At 42.5% G+C, this 16325-nt stretch overlaps 2 protein-coding genes across 9 annotated transcripts in view; both read right to left on the minus strand.

The window, feature by feature from the left end:
• Positions 1–7017, minus strand: part of Mapkbp1 (mitogen-activated protein kinase binding protein 1) — a 54274-nt gene extending 47257 nt beyond the window's left edge. For 2 of the 3 annotated variants that reach the window (XM_027422138.2, XM_027422137.2), the window contains exon 1: positions 6409–7017. In XM_027422138.2, coding sequence (XP_027277939.1) covers positions 6409–6525 — 117 coding nt within the window. In that variant the 5' untranslated portion in view covers positions 6526–7017. The remainder of the gene's footprint in view (positions 1–6408) is intronic. The other variant, XR_004770486.1, reaches the window with a different exon arrangement.
• Positions 7018–10644: 3627 nt separating this feature from the next.
• Mga (MAX dimerization protein MGA) overlaps positions 10645–16325 on the minus strand; it is an 81876-nt gene continuing 76195 nt past the window's right edge. For all 6 annotated transcript variants that reach the window (XM_027422145.2, XM_027422147.2, XM_027422144.2 and 3 more), the window contains one exon: positions 10645–15918. In XM_027422145.2, the coding sequence (XP_027277946.1) occupies positions 14663–15918 (1256 nt within the window). In that variant the 3' untranslated portion in view covers positions 10645–14662. The remainder of the gene's footprint in view (positions 15919–16325) is intronic.

Here is a 16325-nt window from a genome sequence, read left to right on the forward strand (position 1 = left end):
CGTGCACCATCAGGGGTCAAGGTATCTGGGGAGGAGCTAGAGCACTCAGGCTGGGGAAGGTTAGGTGAGAGGAGCACCATCTATGAGGCTACACAAGGCTACCGGGAAGCCATCATCCATGTCCTGTGAAGACTTTCCAGAATGGCAACTCTGGGGTCCCCCACACTCCTGTCACCCCTTACCCATGCTCTGTAGCAAGCACAGTAAATTCACTGGCTCCCCAGGAAGGATTCTGGTAGAAGACAAATTTTGGTTTGTCACTGGGACTTCATGAGGAAGGAGTAGGTGCTTGTTTATGTCTCCCCAGGGATGGAATTCTCACAACAATAGAACACTAAACACCAAAAAAGGTGGGTTAGCCTAGGTCTGCATTCTATGAGAGCTAGAGAAGAATGGAGAAAAGGCAGCTGACAGAAAACCCTTTGCTCTGTACTGAAAAAGGAGCAGAAAGAGGCTTAGCTTGTAGCAATGCAAACAGATGTCTAACATAACAAAGCCTGCTGAAAACACTGTAGCTTTTCCCCTAACAACACTGTGTTCTGAGCATGAAGTAAAACCAACAGATACTCTAAGGACAGCTTGATAGCCAATGTTCTCAGAGAAGCTTAGTTTGAATAAACATAGTCCCAGATTTCAAGCCCTTGACTGTTCTCCAAAGGGCAGTGATAACAGTTCCAAGCCCAACTGGAGAGTCAAGGGGTTGGGAGTGGGGGGCAGAGAATCAGGCAGAAGCCTCACATCCTCACTCATCAAGAAATGAAGACACACAGGTAACAAACAGAGGTGAAGTGAGAAATTCCAAGGTCCAATTGGTAGGAACTCAAGCTGATACACTGAGGTGAGGGTGCAGCTTGGAGGCCTGATACAATGTGGCGGTTGAATGTTTGCCTAACTAGCTGAGTTTCTGGGTTTAATTCTAGCACTGAAAAAAAAAAAAAATCACCAAAGGCTGATCCAACAGGGTAACTTAGCCTAAACAGTAAAGAGAGGGACTCTGGAGTGGGTGCAGCCAAGGAGATGAGCAGAGCCTCTGGAGAGACTCAGAGCCTGGAGAGGCCAGGATATTTTTAGACAGGAAAGGAAGAGGTGTTATGGGTTCAGGAAAGAACTCCTCTCTTGGTAAGAATCACTTTAAAGGCCTGGGGCACCAGGAGAAAGATGACCAAACAAAACCAGAGAGCAGCACTGTTCAAGCATACCACCTGTTCTAAGGATTTCAAGACACTTCAATTACCAGAACACATCACAGCCAGGCATGGTGGCAAATGTCAACAAGTCTAGCTCTGGGGAGGCTGAGGCAGGAGAACAGACAGTTGCGGGGAGGGATGTGCTAAGCTACTGACTGAGACCCCTCTATTCTCGGTCATTTTCCCAAGTGGAGAGTTCAGAGAGTATATATCAAACAATAAAATCTGTTCATTCCTAGGAGTGAAAGTAATGGTGAGATGGAGAACTGCCTGGGCTCATCAGATGCTGTCCTCTAGTTTCCTACTCTGATTGGAAGGGAAACTCCTGGGGAACTGTCATAATAAGACAACTGACTCCATAGGTCTGACATCATAGCAGTACAATTTTGTTAGATCCACCCCAACACAGTTTACACAGCTATGAGTCTAGAAGACACAGAGAAGAATAAAAAACTATTCAAGGAAAAGAGAATACATACCAAGCTGGACTGATGCACTGTCAATAAACCTCAGTGAGGATTTGGGTATGAAACCAACATATGTCAGGGATATAGGACTTAGGCCAGAGGTTCATAACTGACAGTGGGCTTCTCATAGAACTTAACACATACCCAGCTACCAAACTCCACTCTAAGAGGCTCTGATTCCATACAGTGAGAATGCAACCTGGAACAAGGTTTACTTTCTTCCTTTTTTGAGACAGGGTTTCATATAATCCAGGCTGGCATCAACCTTCCATGTGCTAGGACTTCAGATGTGAGCTATTTAGATTGGTTGTATAGTGCTGAGGGTGGGGCAGAGGGTTTCACAAATGTCAGGCAAGCACTCTACCAGCTGAGCTGCATACCCAGGCCTCAGAAGGCTTATTTTTTTACATGTTTAATAGTCTGAGGCCCTACTCACCATTCTCCCAAGTTAGAGTTTATGCTTCACAAATGCTTTGAAAATAAGTATGTTTCCCTCTACCAAAGGGGCAGGAAAGGCTTTTTGATACTAATATCTGGGCACAAATACTGAGCAAAGGCTGAAATTAGATTATTGCTGGTTTTCACTCTTTGATGAAACCTACCTACACACTCTTCTTAGAGACAGCACATATTAAAAGGCCCAAAGTAACACCATATAATCATCCAGGAAAAGAACAAGAATAGCTGTGCAATCATAAAGCTGGGCTAGAAGAAAATCTGAAGAAATAATATACACCCTAAAGCAGATTAATAGCGACTAAAAAATTATTTAAAACAACCCTTTAGCAGGGTCCTTTTGTGTCCCTAACTTCCATCCTGCCTGCTCAGCCTCAGTCCATTTCTGTCCTTTGTAAAAATAGAACCACCCAACCTCCCTCTACACAAAAAATCTTCAGAAACTTTAGGAAAAGAGGGGGAGAGAAAAGGATTAGCTACCAAGAGCACACACATTTCATTCCTAAAGAAAGCACAGCCTCAGCTGAGACAAGAGGTGGGAAGTGACAAATGAACAGGATTTGGGTTTGAAAGGTATTTACAACTGAGAGCGTCAAGTTCTTCAAGAATCTGCAGGCCTGGCATGACATCTCAAACCAGTCTTCTCAAATTCACTCTACTGTAGAAAGCTCCTTCCCCGTTGCTCATCTAATCTCCCTGTAGTAATTAAACCACACCCTTACTACTGGCTCCCTCATCTCAGCCTTGAGCCATATTTAAACATATATTAATGGCTCTCTATTGAAGAAAAAGCCCTTGAGCAGGGTCCTCTCTGTTTTCTTTCAGCCATTTCATTACTCCTGGTTTTGACTTCTTAGGAGGACACAACTCTTCCTGATCATTTCTTACTCTTCTGGACGTCTAAGTTCATCTGCAATGACATCATTCCTACTTGATATGTAGTTTACACTATAAAGAACACATTCCCTGTTGTCTTTAGAAAATTAAGACACACATAAAAGGACAACTAGAGATTGGTTTCAAAGTAGTAGAATTAGTCAGAGAAGTCCTTCTGTTTTGTAAGATACGGAGATAGAGCTAAAATAAGTGGAGAATTTTGTGACACAAAATGGTATGATTCAAAGCAAGAGAATTACAAGTTTGTGGCCTGCCTGGGCTACTAGATAGCCAGACCTTGTCTCAAAAAAAAAAAAAAAATTAAAACAGGAGGTTACCTGAGTAAACAGCTGGATAACGTCACTCTGATCCCTCCTTCCTTATCTCCTAAGTGGCATGTCTTTTTATCTTCAAGTTTTGTTTGTTTCAAGATTAGTTACCATGGTACAGTAGTATATAACTATCCTAGCACTCAGAAGACTGAGACAGGAGGATCTCCAATTTGAAGTCAGCCTGAGCAACACAGGAAGTTCCAGGCCAGCCTGGGGTATACTGAGACCATGTCTCATAAAACAAACAAAACAAAATCAAGTGTCCATGAGTCCATGTCACTATTAATTTAGTTACCATGTATTACGGAAACTCATGGGCCAGGTCTTATGTCATAAAGCAAGCTTTTACAATAAGCTTAGGTAGAAAGCCTTCACTGTGGAGTATTTGAGAAGGTCACATACTAGGTACAAAAGACAGCTCATGCTTTGTCACACCATTTCAAAGGTCAGCACTGACTTCCCTTGAAACAAGGACGTTTAATGGTGATGCCAGAGGTGTTTTTCTTTCAGTTTTCCTAGAGTGACCCTTTCTTGCCTCGGGACTCACAATTCAAACAGCCCTTCCTGTCAAGTCTTTCCTAATTTCCTGCCCCTATAATTCCATTGACAACTTAGTGCATATTTCTAGACCAGCACTTTCCAAACCTGTTTGTAATTACTTGTTTACATGTCTAATTTAGCAACAAGCTCTTTGGTGGCAAGGATAATGTTTTATTCATCACTGGTTATTCACCCAATAGGCACTCAATAAATACTTGTTGAACACATTAATTATGACAGACATGGGACAGCTTAAAGAATGGCCATGGCACCTTCCAAATTCTAGACCACTTTTAAGTACTCACACTGCAGGCTAACTTCCCGTAATACATCCCTACTGTGTGTACCAATCCTGGTCAGAAAAGAACCCAAAGATAAGAGAAGATATGTCTAATAGTACTGATATGAATCAGCAGAGGTGCCTGTTGTGGTGGTCCATGCCAGTTAGGATATGCCCATAAGGCAGAGGTAGGAGGATCAGGTGTTGGAGGGCAGCTTGAACATCTTTATGGCCAGCCAAGTGGCTTGGCAGGTAAAAGTGCTTGCCATTTTGACCTCCACAACACCACGGTACATGCGCACCTGCACCAACACATCACGATACAATAATGATAAATAAAAGAGAAAAAAAGGGCTGGGCGTTGGTGGCGCATGCCTTTAATCCCAGCACTTGGGAGGCAGAGGCAGGCGGATCTCTGTGAGTTCGAGGCCAGCCTGGTCTCCAGAGCGAGTGCCAGGATAGGCTCCAAAGCTACACAGAGAAACCCTGTCTCAAAAAAAAAAAAAAAAAAAAAAAAAAAATGGACAAGCAGAGTTGTATCTAAGAGTTTCTAAGTTGGAGGGCTCATTCTTTGCCTCTAGAGAATAGGACAATTGTTAGTAAGAGTGCTTGAAAGGGGCCGTAATTCCACCACCATAAAAACATGTGGCAAATTTTAATTCAATAGAATCCCTGCTAGAATATACAAGAAAGCTGTTCACCTTACCAAAGCCAATTACAGCTCTGTTAAGGAACTCGGTAAGTCCTCCAAGAACTCTGCCACATTGTACATTAAACTCTAAGTCTTTCCTCAACAGGTTTGCTCATCTCTAAAGAGTCACAGTCAAGGCAATAAAATGCTGCTGTCTCAAAGGACTCTGTCCTTAGCAATCCTGTACCACACAAAGCTATTGTGGTTACAGGCTACTAATAAGACACAAAACCTAATTTGATCCTGTGGGAATAATGCTCAAGATTCCCTCAAGGGATTAAATGAATGTATTCTTCTTTTGTATGCCCAAAATTGTGGGGACCAGCAAAGCTGAATAAAGCATAAGCTGGGCATGCCAGAATGGCAACACTCAGGACACTCTGGCAGGAATTTGTACAGTTTGAACCCAGATAGGACTATGTAACAAGGCTCTGTCTTGAAACAAAACAAAACCAAAAACCAATAAAAAACCCAACCCCAGACAAGTGTAAGAATGGAAGATGCTGGCATATGGTAACCAGGATAAGCAGTGTACAATCGCAAACTAGGAAAGATGTCTTTCTCAAACACATTTGGCTCCATGTTTTCATGAGAAACCAAGAAGCTCCTGTTAAATAAACCTAGGTCTCTTAAAGAGATAAAAATTTAGCCAGGCGGTGGTGGCACAGGCCTTTAATCCCAGCACTCAGGAGGGAGGCAAAGGCAGGCGGATCTCTGTGAGTTAGAGACCTGCCTGGTCTACAAGAGCTAGTTCCAGGACAGCTTCCAAAGCCATAGAGAAACCCTGTCTCAAACCCTCCCACCCCAAGATAAAAATTTATATTTATTTCTTTGTGGGTGTTCATGTGTGCATCCATGTGTGGGAGTCAGAGAACTACTCCCAAGAGTTGGTTTACTTTTTTCCATCTTGTAAGTCAAAGGACCATGCTTGTTGACAAGTGTCTTTACCAGTTGAGCCATCTTGTGGGTCAAAGGATCATGCTTATTGACAAGTGTCTTTACCAGTTGAGCCTAGCCCAATCGTCTTAGTCTTTTTTAGATAGGATAGAGTCTCACTATGTAGCCCTGGCTGGGCTGGAACTTGTTATATAGACCAGGCTGAACTTGCCTCTGACTCCCTAGTACTAGGATTACAGACATGCATCACCAAGCCCGTCATAACATTGTTTTGATGTCTCAAATGAAGTGTTTTAGTATGTTTCTTTTTGCAAGCATAGTATGGCATAACCCCAACTGTTACACTAATGCATCCACATTAGTCACAAATATGTGATCGCACTGTCCTCTTCCACGAAGAGAAACTGAGTCATAGCGCGTCAACTAGCTTCCCCAAGCACGCGGTTTGAACTGAGGTCCTATACACTTCTTCCCACGGCAGAGTTTCAGCAAGCACGCCCACGCCTACTGCTGTTCTTCCAACTTCAGATCAGGCAGTCATAGAGAAGCACATCTGATCTTTTAGAGCCAACAGAGGAATTTCATTATCTTCCCCCCCCCCCGCCCCAAGAAAGAGAAAGGTGGAAAGGGAACAGGTACAAGAGAGGGAAGAGTTGGAGAGGTGGCTCCCAGTAGGACTCACCTTGGAGCTGAGGTCTTCTCGCCGGTTTCCTGTTTTACTTCTGCGTAATTTGATGGATGGGGACCGCAGCAAGTTCTTGATGCGGCTGGTAATGGTTGACCCTTCCCCAGCCATCATAACGAGGAGCCCCTAAGGACAGTCCCTGGCCTAGACTTAGGACTTGTCTCAACCGTGGTACTGCCTTCTCGCTTAACAGGGCCTTCGGATATACACTTTCACTGGCCTGAGATGGCAGAAGCAATCTTGGCATCACAGTAGGTGTCTTCTGCCTGTCAGCCGGTCTTACTCTGGGCATTGCCCTGTCCTTTCTCACTCCTCATCCCCACCCTAGCCTGCTAGATTTCTTAGAAAGAGAGGACGACCCTCTAGAGTAAAGAAATGTCAGGCCCACGCCAGCGAGAGGCGTTTAACTGAAGAATGGGATGGGCTCTAGAAGGGCTTGGCGCCGGTTACAGCCCGTGTTCCCATGGTAACTGCGGTGTCCAAGGGAGGAGGCCGCCTAAGCCACCCGAACGGTCCGCAGGGGGCCGGGGCTCTATGCTGGCAGCCGGGGCTCGTGCTGACCGGATCTGATACAGGAGCCTCCCTCCCCCACCCTGGCCTTGGGAGCTCGTTTCCAGCTTCCCCCCACCCCGCCCGCTCCAAAAGCCCCTAATACTCGTCAGCGCCCCCGTTCGCTCGGGCCCAGCTCACAGCGCCCTCGGGGATCACGTTCGGCGGCTTCAGCCCCGCCGCAGCAGCCGCAGCAGCAGAAGCTATGGTGGCACCAGCGGCTCAAAACGCGAACTAGAGCCTGGGCCGAGCTGCGCTGGGAGGCGGGGCCTAGGCGAAGGGGGTGCGGTCTGCGGCAGATCGGTTCCTGACTGGAGGAGCGTTGCCTCTGGGGGCGGAGCCAAAGAATGAACCGTGGAAGCAGAGGGCTCGGGATTCTGCACGGTATAATTGTGGGTACCGCTCTTAAAGGAAGGTCAGCATAACATGGCTTTAGAATTGAGAGAACCAGGCCTTTTACGGTATTATCAAGCCTGGTCCCCCAGAGAACTTCCCAGATCAAGACGATAGCCACGCCCCCAAGCCTAAGGTTGGTATTTGGTAGGCCTGAGACCACGGCTGAAATTTAATTCCTAACTCATTAAAAAAAAAAAAAAAAAAAAAAAAAAGGTTGGGATGCAGCCAAAAGAACTCCTTTCCACTCCAAGTGCTGGGATTTAACACGGTTGGAATAGTTTGTGATTACGGCCAGCCTAACACAATGACTCACGTGGAGTAACGAAACACACACTTTTGAACTGAACCTGTTAAGGATGGAAGACCCAAGCCTCCAATGGAGCCTTAGGTAGGCTGCAAACAGAGAAAAGTAAATGAGTGCACCTTTATCATCCATCATTTCCTTAGCTGCCAACATCCTTACAGCATTTGATTCACAGCATTAACGGTATTTTGCCACTCCAAATCTTTGCTCAGCCTTGTCAAGATTTGCAAACACCCCCAGGGCTGACACCGATATCAAGCTTGCTGCTATCAGGTTTTTTTTTTCCTCCCTAGTTCATGGAGATAGGAGAGATATACATACTCATGCTTCACAGATATGACATGTCTGTTTATTTTTAGAAGTTCTAGAATTTCCTATCTAGTTACTACCTCAAGAAATTACCTGCGGGTGGGGGCCACTGGACAGATGAATCAGAGCACTGGCTTCTTTTCCAGAAGACTCAGGTTTAATTACCAGCCCCCTCAGTGGCATCTCACAACCATTCCAGGGGATTTGTCGCCCTCTCCTGGCCTCCATAGGCACCAGGCACATGGATGCACAGACACAAGAATAGGCAAAACACCCACCCATATACATTTTTTTAAAATGCCTTCTGAAAAGGATAGCTTAAGCCAAAGACCTGTATTGAAGTAGAACAGTACACTGACGTGTCTCTCCCATCTCAGACTTTGGGAATTCCTGAAGAAGATGGTGGGTTTGCAAGAGGGAAGGATCCCTAATATCAGTGTTTAGCGGTACTTGGACAAGCACTGTTCAAACAGGAAGGTTCCTGGGTACTATATAGCTATGTATTAAAAGCAAATGTATAGAGCTCACAGGTTGATATGGGCATCAGGTATGCTACCAACTGGCAAAAATAACCAGAGGCCTTTCAACCACACATTATAGATCTAATGAAATGAAAACGGAACTTCTAAATTTTCTGTCTAAACCTGAAGACAGTAGTGATTATATAACTATAGAAACAGTTGATTATTTAACTATTAGTAATCTGTGGTTTGACCTCTCCACGGAAGCTGCTGTAACACTGCTAATAAATGGCGCCACCTGGTGTTTTCATTTGTGTGCTACAGAACCTGGTCTTCTCTGATGCTCAACTGTTTAGGCAAATTTCTATTTACTAATAGGTATTCTCACTTCTCGGTTCAAAGCTAGTAAATGGATTTACAAAGTGTAATTTCTCATCCAAAAGTACTTTGGATTAGCTCCTTAGAGAGCCCCACCCCATTACTCTCAGCTCATCGGAAATGCACAGACAAATCTAAGTGCTTGCTTTCCTTGTCTAAAGATGAGACTCATCTAATTGAAAAACTGAGAAAAACATGAGGGATTAGAACTCTTTAACTTGGATTATTTTCAGGCTACAGCCAAAAAATCACTTTTAAAATTCTTCCCAATCCAAGCAAACCATCTAAGTATCATGTGCCTTTGGGATGCTAGTATGGCAATAGGTTGAAAGTGTTTCACAGATTCACTCGAAAACACATCCAAATGCAGTGTGAAGAGAAGCGATAACTAACTCCCCTTACTCAGTGTGTCATCCTAGCCTCCAAGATGCAGTTGACCTCCATGGAAGTGTGCTGGTTGTGTTATGTCCAAAGCAAATGTACATGGTGTTCAAGATTCTAAAAACTCCAGATGTTTGGGAATGTTATAGTAGTCTTGCTTAGAATTATTAGAACACATTTTAAAATTCATTCTAGGCAAATAAGGTGCAGAGGTCCTGGGAAATCAGGATGCTAAAATAAACACTTGCTCATCAGTTCAAATATTTATTGAGTACCTTTACAATTCAAGGCACTGTGAGAGCACTGAGACCAATGAATGCAGTTGGAAACAAAATAGATTTCAAGTCAATGCTTCCAAAGCTGTTTTCCCAGTGGCAGGGGAGCTATTTTATGAGCAGTTTATAATCAAAGAATTTATTAGCTTAGATTTGCCTCAAAATTTCCACCTTCTTGTTATGGTTTAGCCTCCAAACCCATATCCATCACTGTTGCTTAACACTGTGTGTCTCTGTAAATCAATTTTAAATATACTAAAATTATACTTTAGTTGGTTAAATTGTATATGAAATTATTTTTATTTCCAATATTCGTAACTCTCAACAGGCAATTTTACCTAGTTTCACTATCATTGGCTTGCCTGAAACTCACTATGTAGACTAGACCAGCCTTGAACTCACCTGACTCCATTCTCCCAAATCCTGGGATTACAGGCATGTATCAAGCCTTTTTCTTCTTTGAGACAGAGTCCAACTATGCAGTCCTGGCTGGCCTAAACTACACATAACAGACTATAAAATGTGCCTTTTTGTTGTTATTTCATGTTGAAGAGTTTGCACACACCATGTTAGTTCATGGTAGTTAGTCGTTCTCTTTCTACCATATGGCTTCTGGATATTGAACTCAGGTCATCAGGGTTGAAAGCAAGCACCTTTATCTAGTAAGTCATCTCACCAGCCCTAGCTTTAATTTTCTATGCACTAGTCATTCATGTGTGTAAATATTTGTGCATGCAGGTGCATCTGCAGTTGTCTGGAGATTAGAGGACCACCTCTAGTGCCATCCTCATGAATACCACTAAGTTGCTGGGACAGGGTTTCTCACTGGCCTGGAGCTCATCAATTTGGCTAGACTGGCTGGCCAGATAACCCCAGGGATCCTCCTGTGTATCCACCTTCCCAGTGCTGGTATTATACACACCTGACACTTTTACATGGGTTCTAAGAACTGAACTCCAGTCATACTTGGAAGACAAGCACTTTTCCTAAATGAGCCATCGCCCCCTCATGTGGATGTGAATTTTTGTTTTCCTTTTATTTAATGTGCATTGGTGTTTTGCCTGCATGAGGGTATTGGATATTCTAGAAATGGAGTTACAGACAGTTGTGAGCTGCCATGTGGGTGATGTGAATTGAACCCAGGTCCTCTGGAAGAGCAGAGTAACTACTGAACCATCTCTCTAGCCCCATGGATGTCAGTTTTAATTAGCAATGATACAACACAGGGTTACCAAAAGGCTCTTATAGCACTTTCTTCAAAACCACAATTCTGTGCAATCAATTTTATTGATTCCTCGAGTACCAGTGATTCTCCATGAAATGAAGGCATAAACCTGAAATTCCTGAAAATGAGCTGCCTATATTATCCATATGGGGCTTAATTATGGAAGAGACAAGGGTTATCACTATTCTGCAGATTTGTCTTCAAGGCCACTGATCACACAGTTCCACTATAAATAACTACTATAGTCAAGAAAATGCATAAAACTTTGCAAAAAATAACGTACTAATACGTGTGCGGTGGCACACACCTTCATTTCCAGTGGGCAGAGGCAGGTGGATCTCTGTGAGTTCAATCAAGGCCAGCTTGGTCTCCATAGAATTCCAGGCCAGTCAGGGTTGCATAATGAGACTGTCTCAAAAAAACAAAAAGTATAAATGTCTACTGTCTTTTGTGTTCAAAGCATTTTTAAACCTGTTAAGAACAGCCTATCAATTCATCCTTAATTTTGGGGGAAAAAGCCAACTGCACTTATCACAAAAGTATACAAAGTAAACACTTTGTTTTTTTTTTTTTTTTTTTGAGACAGGGTTTCTCTGTGTAGTTTTGGAGCCTGTCCTGGAACTCGCTCTGTAGATTAGGCTGGTCTTGAACTCAGAGATCAGCCTGCCTCTGCCTCCTGAGTGCTGGGATTAAAGGTGTATACCACCATCATCCAGCAAAGTAAACACTTTCTATGAAGCATATATAACCAACTAAACTTGATCTGTCAATTACCTTAACTAATCAGGAACAGTTCAATGTTTAAAAGATTCCCATAAGAACACTGTAAAATATGAAACTCCTTAATACCTTGTTTTAAAAACACCTATCAGGCTGTCAAGATGTCTCAGGGTGTCTGTTTGCTGTGAATGCTTGACAACCTGAGATTGATCATGCACGCCATGGCACATGTATCCAATACACATACACAAATTTTAAGAGAACACCTACTGTCCCTAGCCACTAAGATTGTGTTTAAGTCCTGTTCCCCCAAGGCAACAGTGGTACTATGAAACTAGCTTTTCACTATAGAATGGCTATATGTCATCAAATTGTACATAATTTTGAAGTCCTAAGGCTAGAACACCAAAGGTCTTCCCAAATGGCACATAAAAAGCTCTAAGAACAAGAAGCTTCTGAAAAAACCACTTCAATGGCATCCTCTCTCAAATATATCTGAGGACATTGAATTCTCCAACTAGGCACAAACCTCCCAACGCCAAGTTCTGATTTAATAAGTGTAACTGGTTTATTTCAGGTTCACATGTCTTGCCTTTCAACTGCCAAACTTCTGTTATTTCTAAAAAAATAATCACTTTCAAAAGCAGAAATGATATATATTTAATATATAAAAGAAAATGCTAAATCTGACATAATTATATTCTTAAAAACATTCCATTTATTTACAGGTGTATAAAAAGGCGAGTTATTGGTCTACTGAGATCATGCTTCTTAGTTAGGATGGGAGCTTTTTCCAGGTTCCTCCAATGCTCTCTCACACAACTTCACCTTTCATAATCACACATGTAATTTTCATAGACCTGTTTCTCCTAATATAAAGTTACCCTAATGCAAAGGGTAGGAGGAGTTTGGGGAGATTTTGTATTTCTGTCAAGACTACAAGATTGTTCTGAAGACTAAGCCCTCCTCAAATTAGCCCTGATAGCTCCTAAATCTGTCTTAAGAACAATGTATCTTGGGAGTTTGTAATAATATCTGCAGCTTTCCCTGAACACCTAGAACCAAATCTCATTTCTATCTTTCTACATCTCTCACAGACACAGCCAAGTGTCTTCCAATCTTCCAAGAATAAACCCTGACTTGTTTTGCCTATATATTTTTCAAAGAAAAAAAAAACAAAAAAAAATTATTCAGAAACTAAAATGGTCCTTTTCCTGAGGATTATTCACTTCCTTGTCTGCTTCTTGTCTGACTCTGAAAAGCCAGAAGAATTTTGTGAAGCCAGAAGGAAGCATGGGAAAGAAACAGGCAATAAAACAACTGGAAACTGCTATACCCGGGCTAAAGAACTAGGTCTCCAAGGACAGCTGTTAGCAAGGGCGACAGGTGCTGCACTCCTTGGCTAAGGCATTGAATGAAGTCAGTTGGGTAAAGGACAGAAAGGACAAAGGAGAAGCTGAGGAATACTGTTTTTACTATGTCAGACTTTTGTAGTAAACAGGGAAGATTAAGTGCTGATGAGCTGTCCAGGAAGGCAAGCAGCACAAAACCAATGAAGAATTTAATACCACTGCATTTTGCAGTGGAAGTTTTTCCATCATTTCAATCTTGATGATTGTAAGAGTTAATCTAAAAAGGAAATCAAACATTGAAGTAATAATTCACTGGCTAGATTTGTTTCAAAGTTGGTCTCACAACCTAGGTCTGATAATATACTGAATGGGACTTGGGATAAAGAATGCAGGGACGTAAAAGAAATAGAATTACCCAGGCACAGCCCAGGCACCGGAAGCACTTGTGTTAAAGTGTTTTACAACACAAGCAAATCCTGTCCTTGAAGACAGAACGGGTTACATTCCAAAATATATTTAAGAAAGGCAAAATGCAGCAGCTAAATCTCAGTCTATACATTTTCAGAACAGTGATTCTTGCCCCAGGAGTTTCCAAGAGACCCCTCAAATGCACCATGATTATTTACAAACTAGATAGGAAACATCTATACTCAATACAAATCTCTTCTAGGTTGAAAACTTCATCCTTTGAGAAATCTATGAAAACAACTATACAAAAATATAAATATCTTCATCTTTACAGGTTGTCAGTCCTTCATTTCCTGACAGTTAATGAGTGAAAAAGCTCTACAGATCATTGATGCCATGGTAGCAGATAAAAAATATATCTTGTGACTCAAATACTGCCTTACTTCCCTGGTAAAGAATCCCTACCGTGACTTGCCTTTTCTTTACATCCTGTGCAGGTTAACAGTGAACAAAACCTTCAAGCACCTAGAGCTGGATACATATGGGAGATATCCAAGCCCCACAAATTTTTATTTTGGCTATGGTCTCTGGTTTGGGGAGAAACTGCTTTTCATGTTAGCTGTTTCTGGAGTGGCATGATTTGGGAAAGGGAAGGACTGACACTATGTCTACCTCCAAAAAAACTAATAATGGGTAGAAATCCCTGGCATTATGAATGAATCTTTCAATACCCCAAAAGACAGTAAGGACAGTAAAAGTTAAAAGTATATTCTTACTTTACCAGAAAGCTTAAGTTTATAATTATGACTGAAAGGGTTAAGGGATATGAAAGAATAGTCTGCTGAATGACAAAAACCCTTCACTTTGGTATTTATTCCATAGTATCCCTCCTATCTACCGTAACATTCTTCCCTCCTTCTCTCTCCCCCAATTTGTGTGTGTGTGTGTGTGTCGGGGGGGGGGGGGAGTGTTCCTTTATAGCCCAGGCCAGACACAAACTTGAAATCCTCTTGGTGGAATTACAAGTGTGCACTACCATGCCCAGCTCTATCATGCCCTATTGTTGAAATAAGTAAAAATTGTCTCTTCTAGGTCCCTTTACACAACTGTATCACAATTCTCAGATTTTAGAGCTAACAACTATCACCTACAGTTTAGTTCATAGTGATTCCAAGTCTCAAGCATTTTCTCAGGGGAAAAAAAAAGGTACTCCAAAGAGCCAGATTCTTGTTAGGAATTCCTTGGGCAAGAGGAATCACACCTTCTTAGAGAAGATGGGGGACCCAGCACCACAAGTGAGGTAACATTTAAAACATGATCAGAATTTCAAACACCAGGACCAGCATCCTGCCCCCCCTTTCTCCATCAATAGTCACACATATTCAAAACCAAAGATTATAGTTCCATAAGTCAAACAAACAGATGCCTGCAGAGAAAGGAGGTGAAATTCCATTTCCCCTCATAGCGTGGCTTCTGCATGAGGACGAATGAGTTCATTTCCCTGAAGAACTTGATGGAACCCCAGAGCTGCCCAATTTAGCCGCAACAGGTGCCAATGTAGGCATCACCTTGTTCTCCCGGCCTTCCTGGTCATTCCCTGCTAAGTTTATTTTGTGTCCAACTTTGGAAGCTATAGGTGCCAATGAAGGCATCACCTTGAGACTCTGACCATCTATGTCACTGGGAGGATTAGCTACTTTTAAACCCAAAGGGGCCAACTTTGGCATAGGCCTCCATAAAGTATCTGTGTTGCTGTTCTCTGGGCCAGTCTTCATGTGTAGGATGGGAGGTGAGGATACACTTTCGGGCTCTGCAGGGAGACCAGAAGTACTCTTCCCTCCATCACTAGATTTCCTATGGGGAACATGAGAATCCTTTATCTCAGAGTCAATAACAATCTTAAGGACATCTGGCTCAGAAGCTGTGTCCCCAAGTTGTTTTTCATTCTCAGAAAAGTCATCATCTTCCAAGTGCAAGAGGAGGGGGCTGATGGATTCATTTTCCTCTTGGACATCAGGCAACTCCTTCAAACTTGTTCCCAAGTGTCCAACTTGGAAAGTTGATCTGTTCCCAGGAGCAAGTTTACTGATAAAAGCTCGCTGAGCATCCTCTGGGAATTCTGTATCCATAGAGCCAGGCAGTTCAGAGTCATCATTTAGTTGCTGATTAAGAAAGGCAATTTCATTGAGCAGTGAAGTCAGTGTCTCATCCGTGTCATCCTCATCTTCCGTGTTAGTCAGCAGCTCGCTGGGATCCAGGGCTGCTTCCTCAATAGCTGATGCTACTTTCCTCAGTTCCATCTCTAAGCTTGAGTCCTTGAGATCCTTCACCTTTAATTTATGGAACTGGGATTCCTTTGACTTCAGTCTTTCACCTCTCAACTCAGACTCTTTCCACTTATACCGATGCCCTCTCATATCACCAGAAATCTTTTTAGGTACAAACTCCTGTGATGTTTGCATATTGGAAACATCAACTACATGTGGAAACCCAGAATCTTTATTTGCCAAAAACACTTGTGTTGGACCCCGTGTCATTCTGCCATCTCTATGGTTTCCTCTGGAAGAGATTCTATCAGTATCTTCTAAGGAGCTAGCTTCATTCCCAACAATGTCTCTCAGATGATCAAGTGGCTTGCCATCAGGAACTTCACGAGAATATTTGCTTCCACCCACATCTACTAAATCTTCCTCTGCAGCCAATGATGTCACATTAACAATTCGTGGCATCATAAATAAGTCATCATTCTCTGAAAATCAAAAATTAAAGATGGAATTCATTAGATATACAGTAATGAGAATTTCTTTCCCTCTCTTTCCCAAGTCATCCCACCTGAGTTCATCAGTCTACTTTTGTCAGAAAAATGGATAAAGTAGCAACTCGAGTAAAATCTAGCCAAGACACTGAGATATTTCATTATGAATAATAGTTCCATTTAATTATTTTTTAGAAATCTCTACAAGATAATTCTTTTCTTTTTCTGGATTGGGAGAGCAGTGGTAGAGACAGAGAAGCCAGGGCTTTGCCTATTCTAAGCAAGCATGCTAACACTAAGCTACATTCCCAGCCCTGGGTTCAGACTGAGTTGGGATCTTCCTAGTAGTCCAGGGCTGGCCTTCAACTCATAAAAATCTTGCCCTAGTTTCTTGAGTGCTA

This window comes from Cricetulus griseus, chromosome 6 (genome assembly GCF_003668045.3).
Source record: "Cricetulus griseus strain 17A/GY chromosome 6, alternate assembly CriGri-PICRH-1.0, whole genome shotgun sequence".
NCBI classification, from domain to species: domain Eukaryota; kingdom Metazoa; phylum Chordata; class Mammalia; order Rodentia; family Cricetidae; genus Cricetulus; species Cricetulus griseus.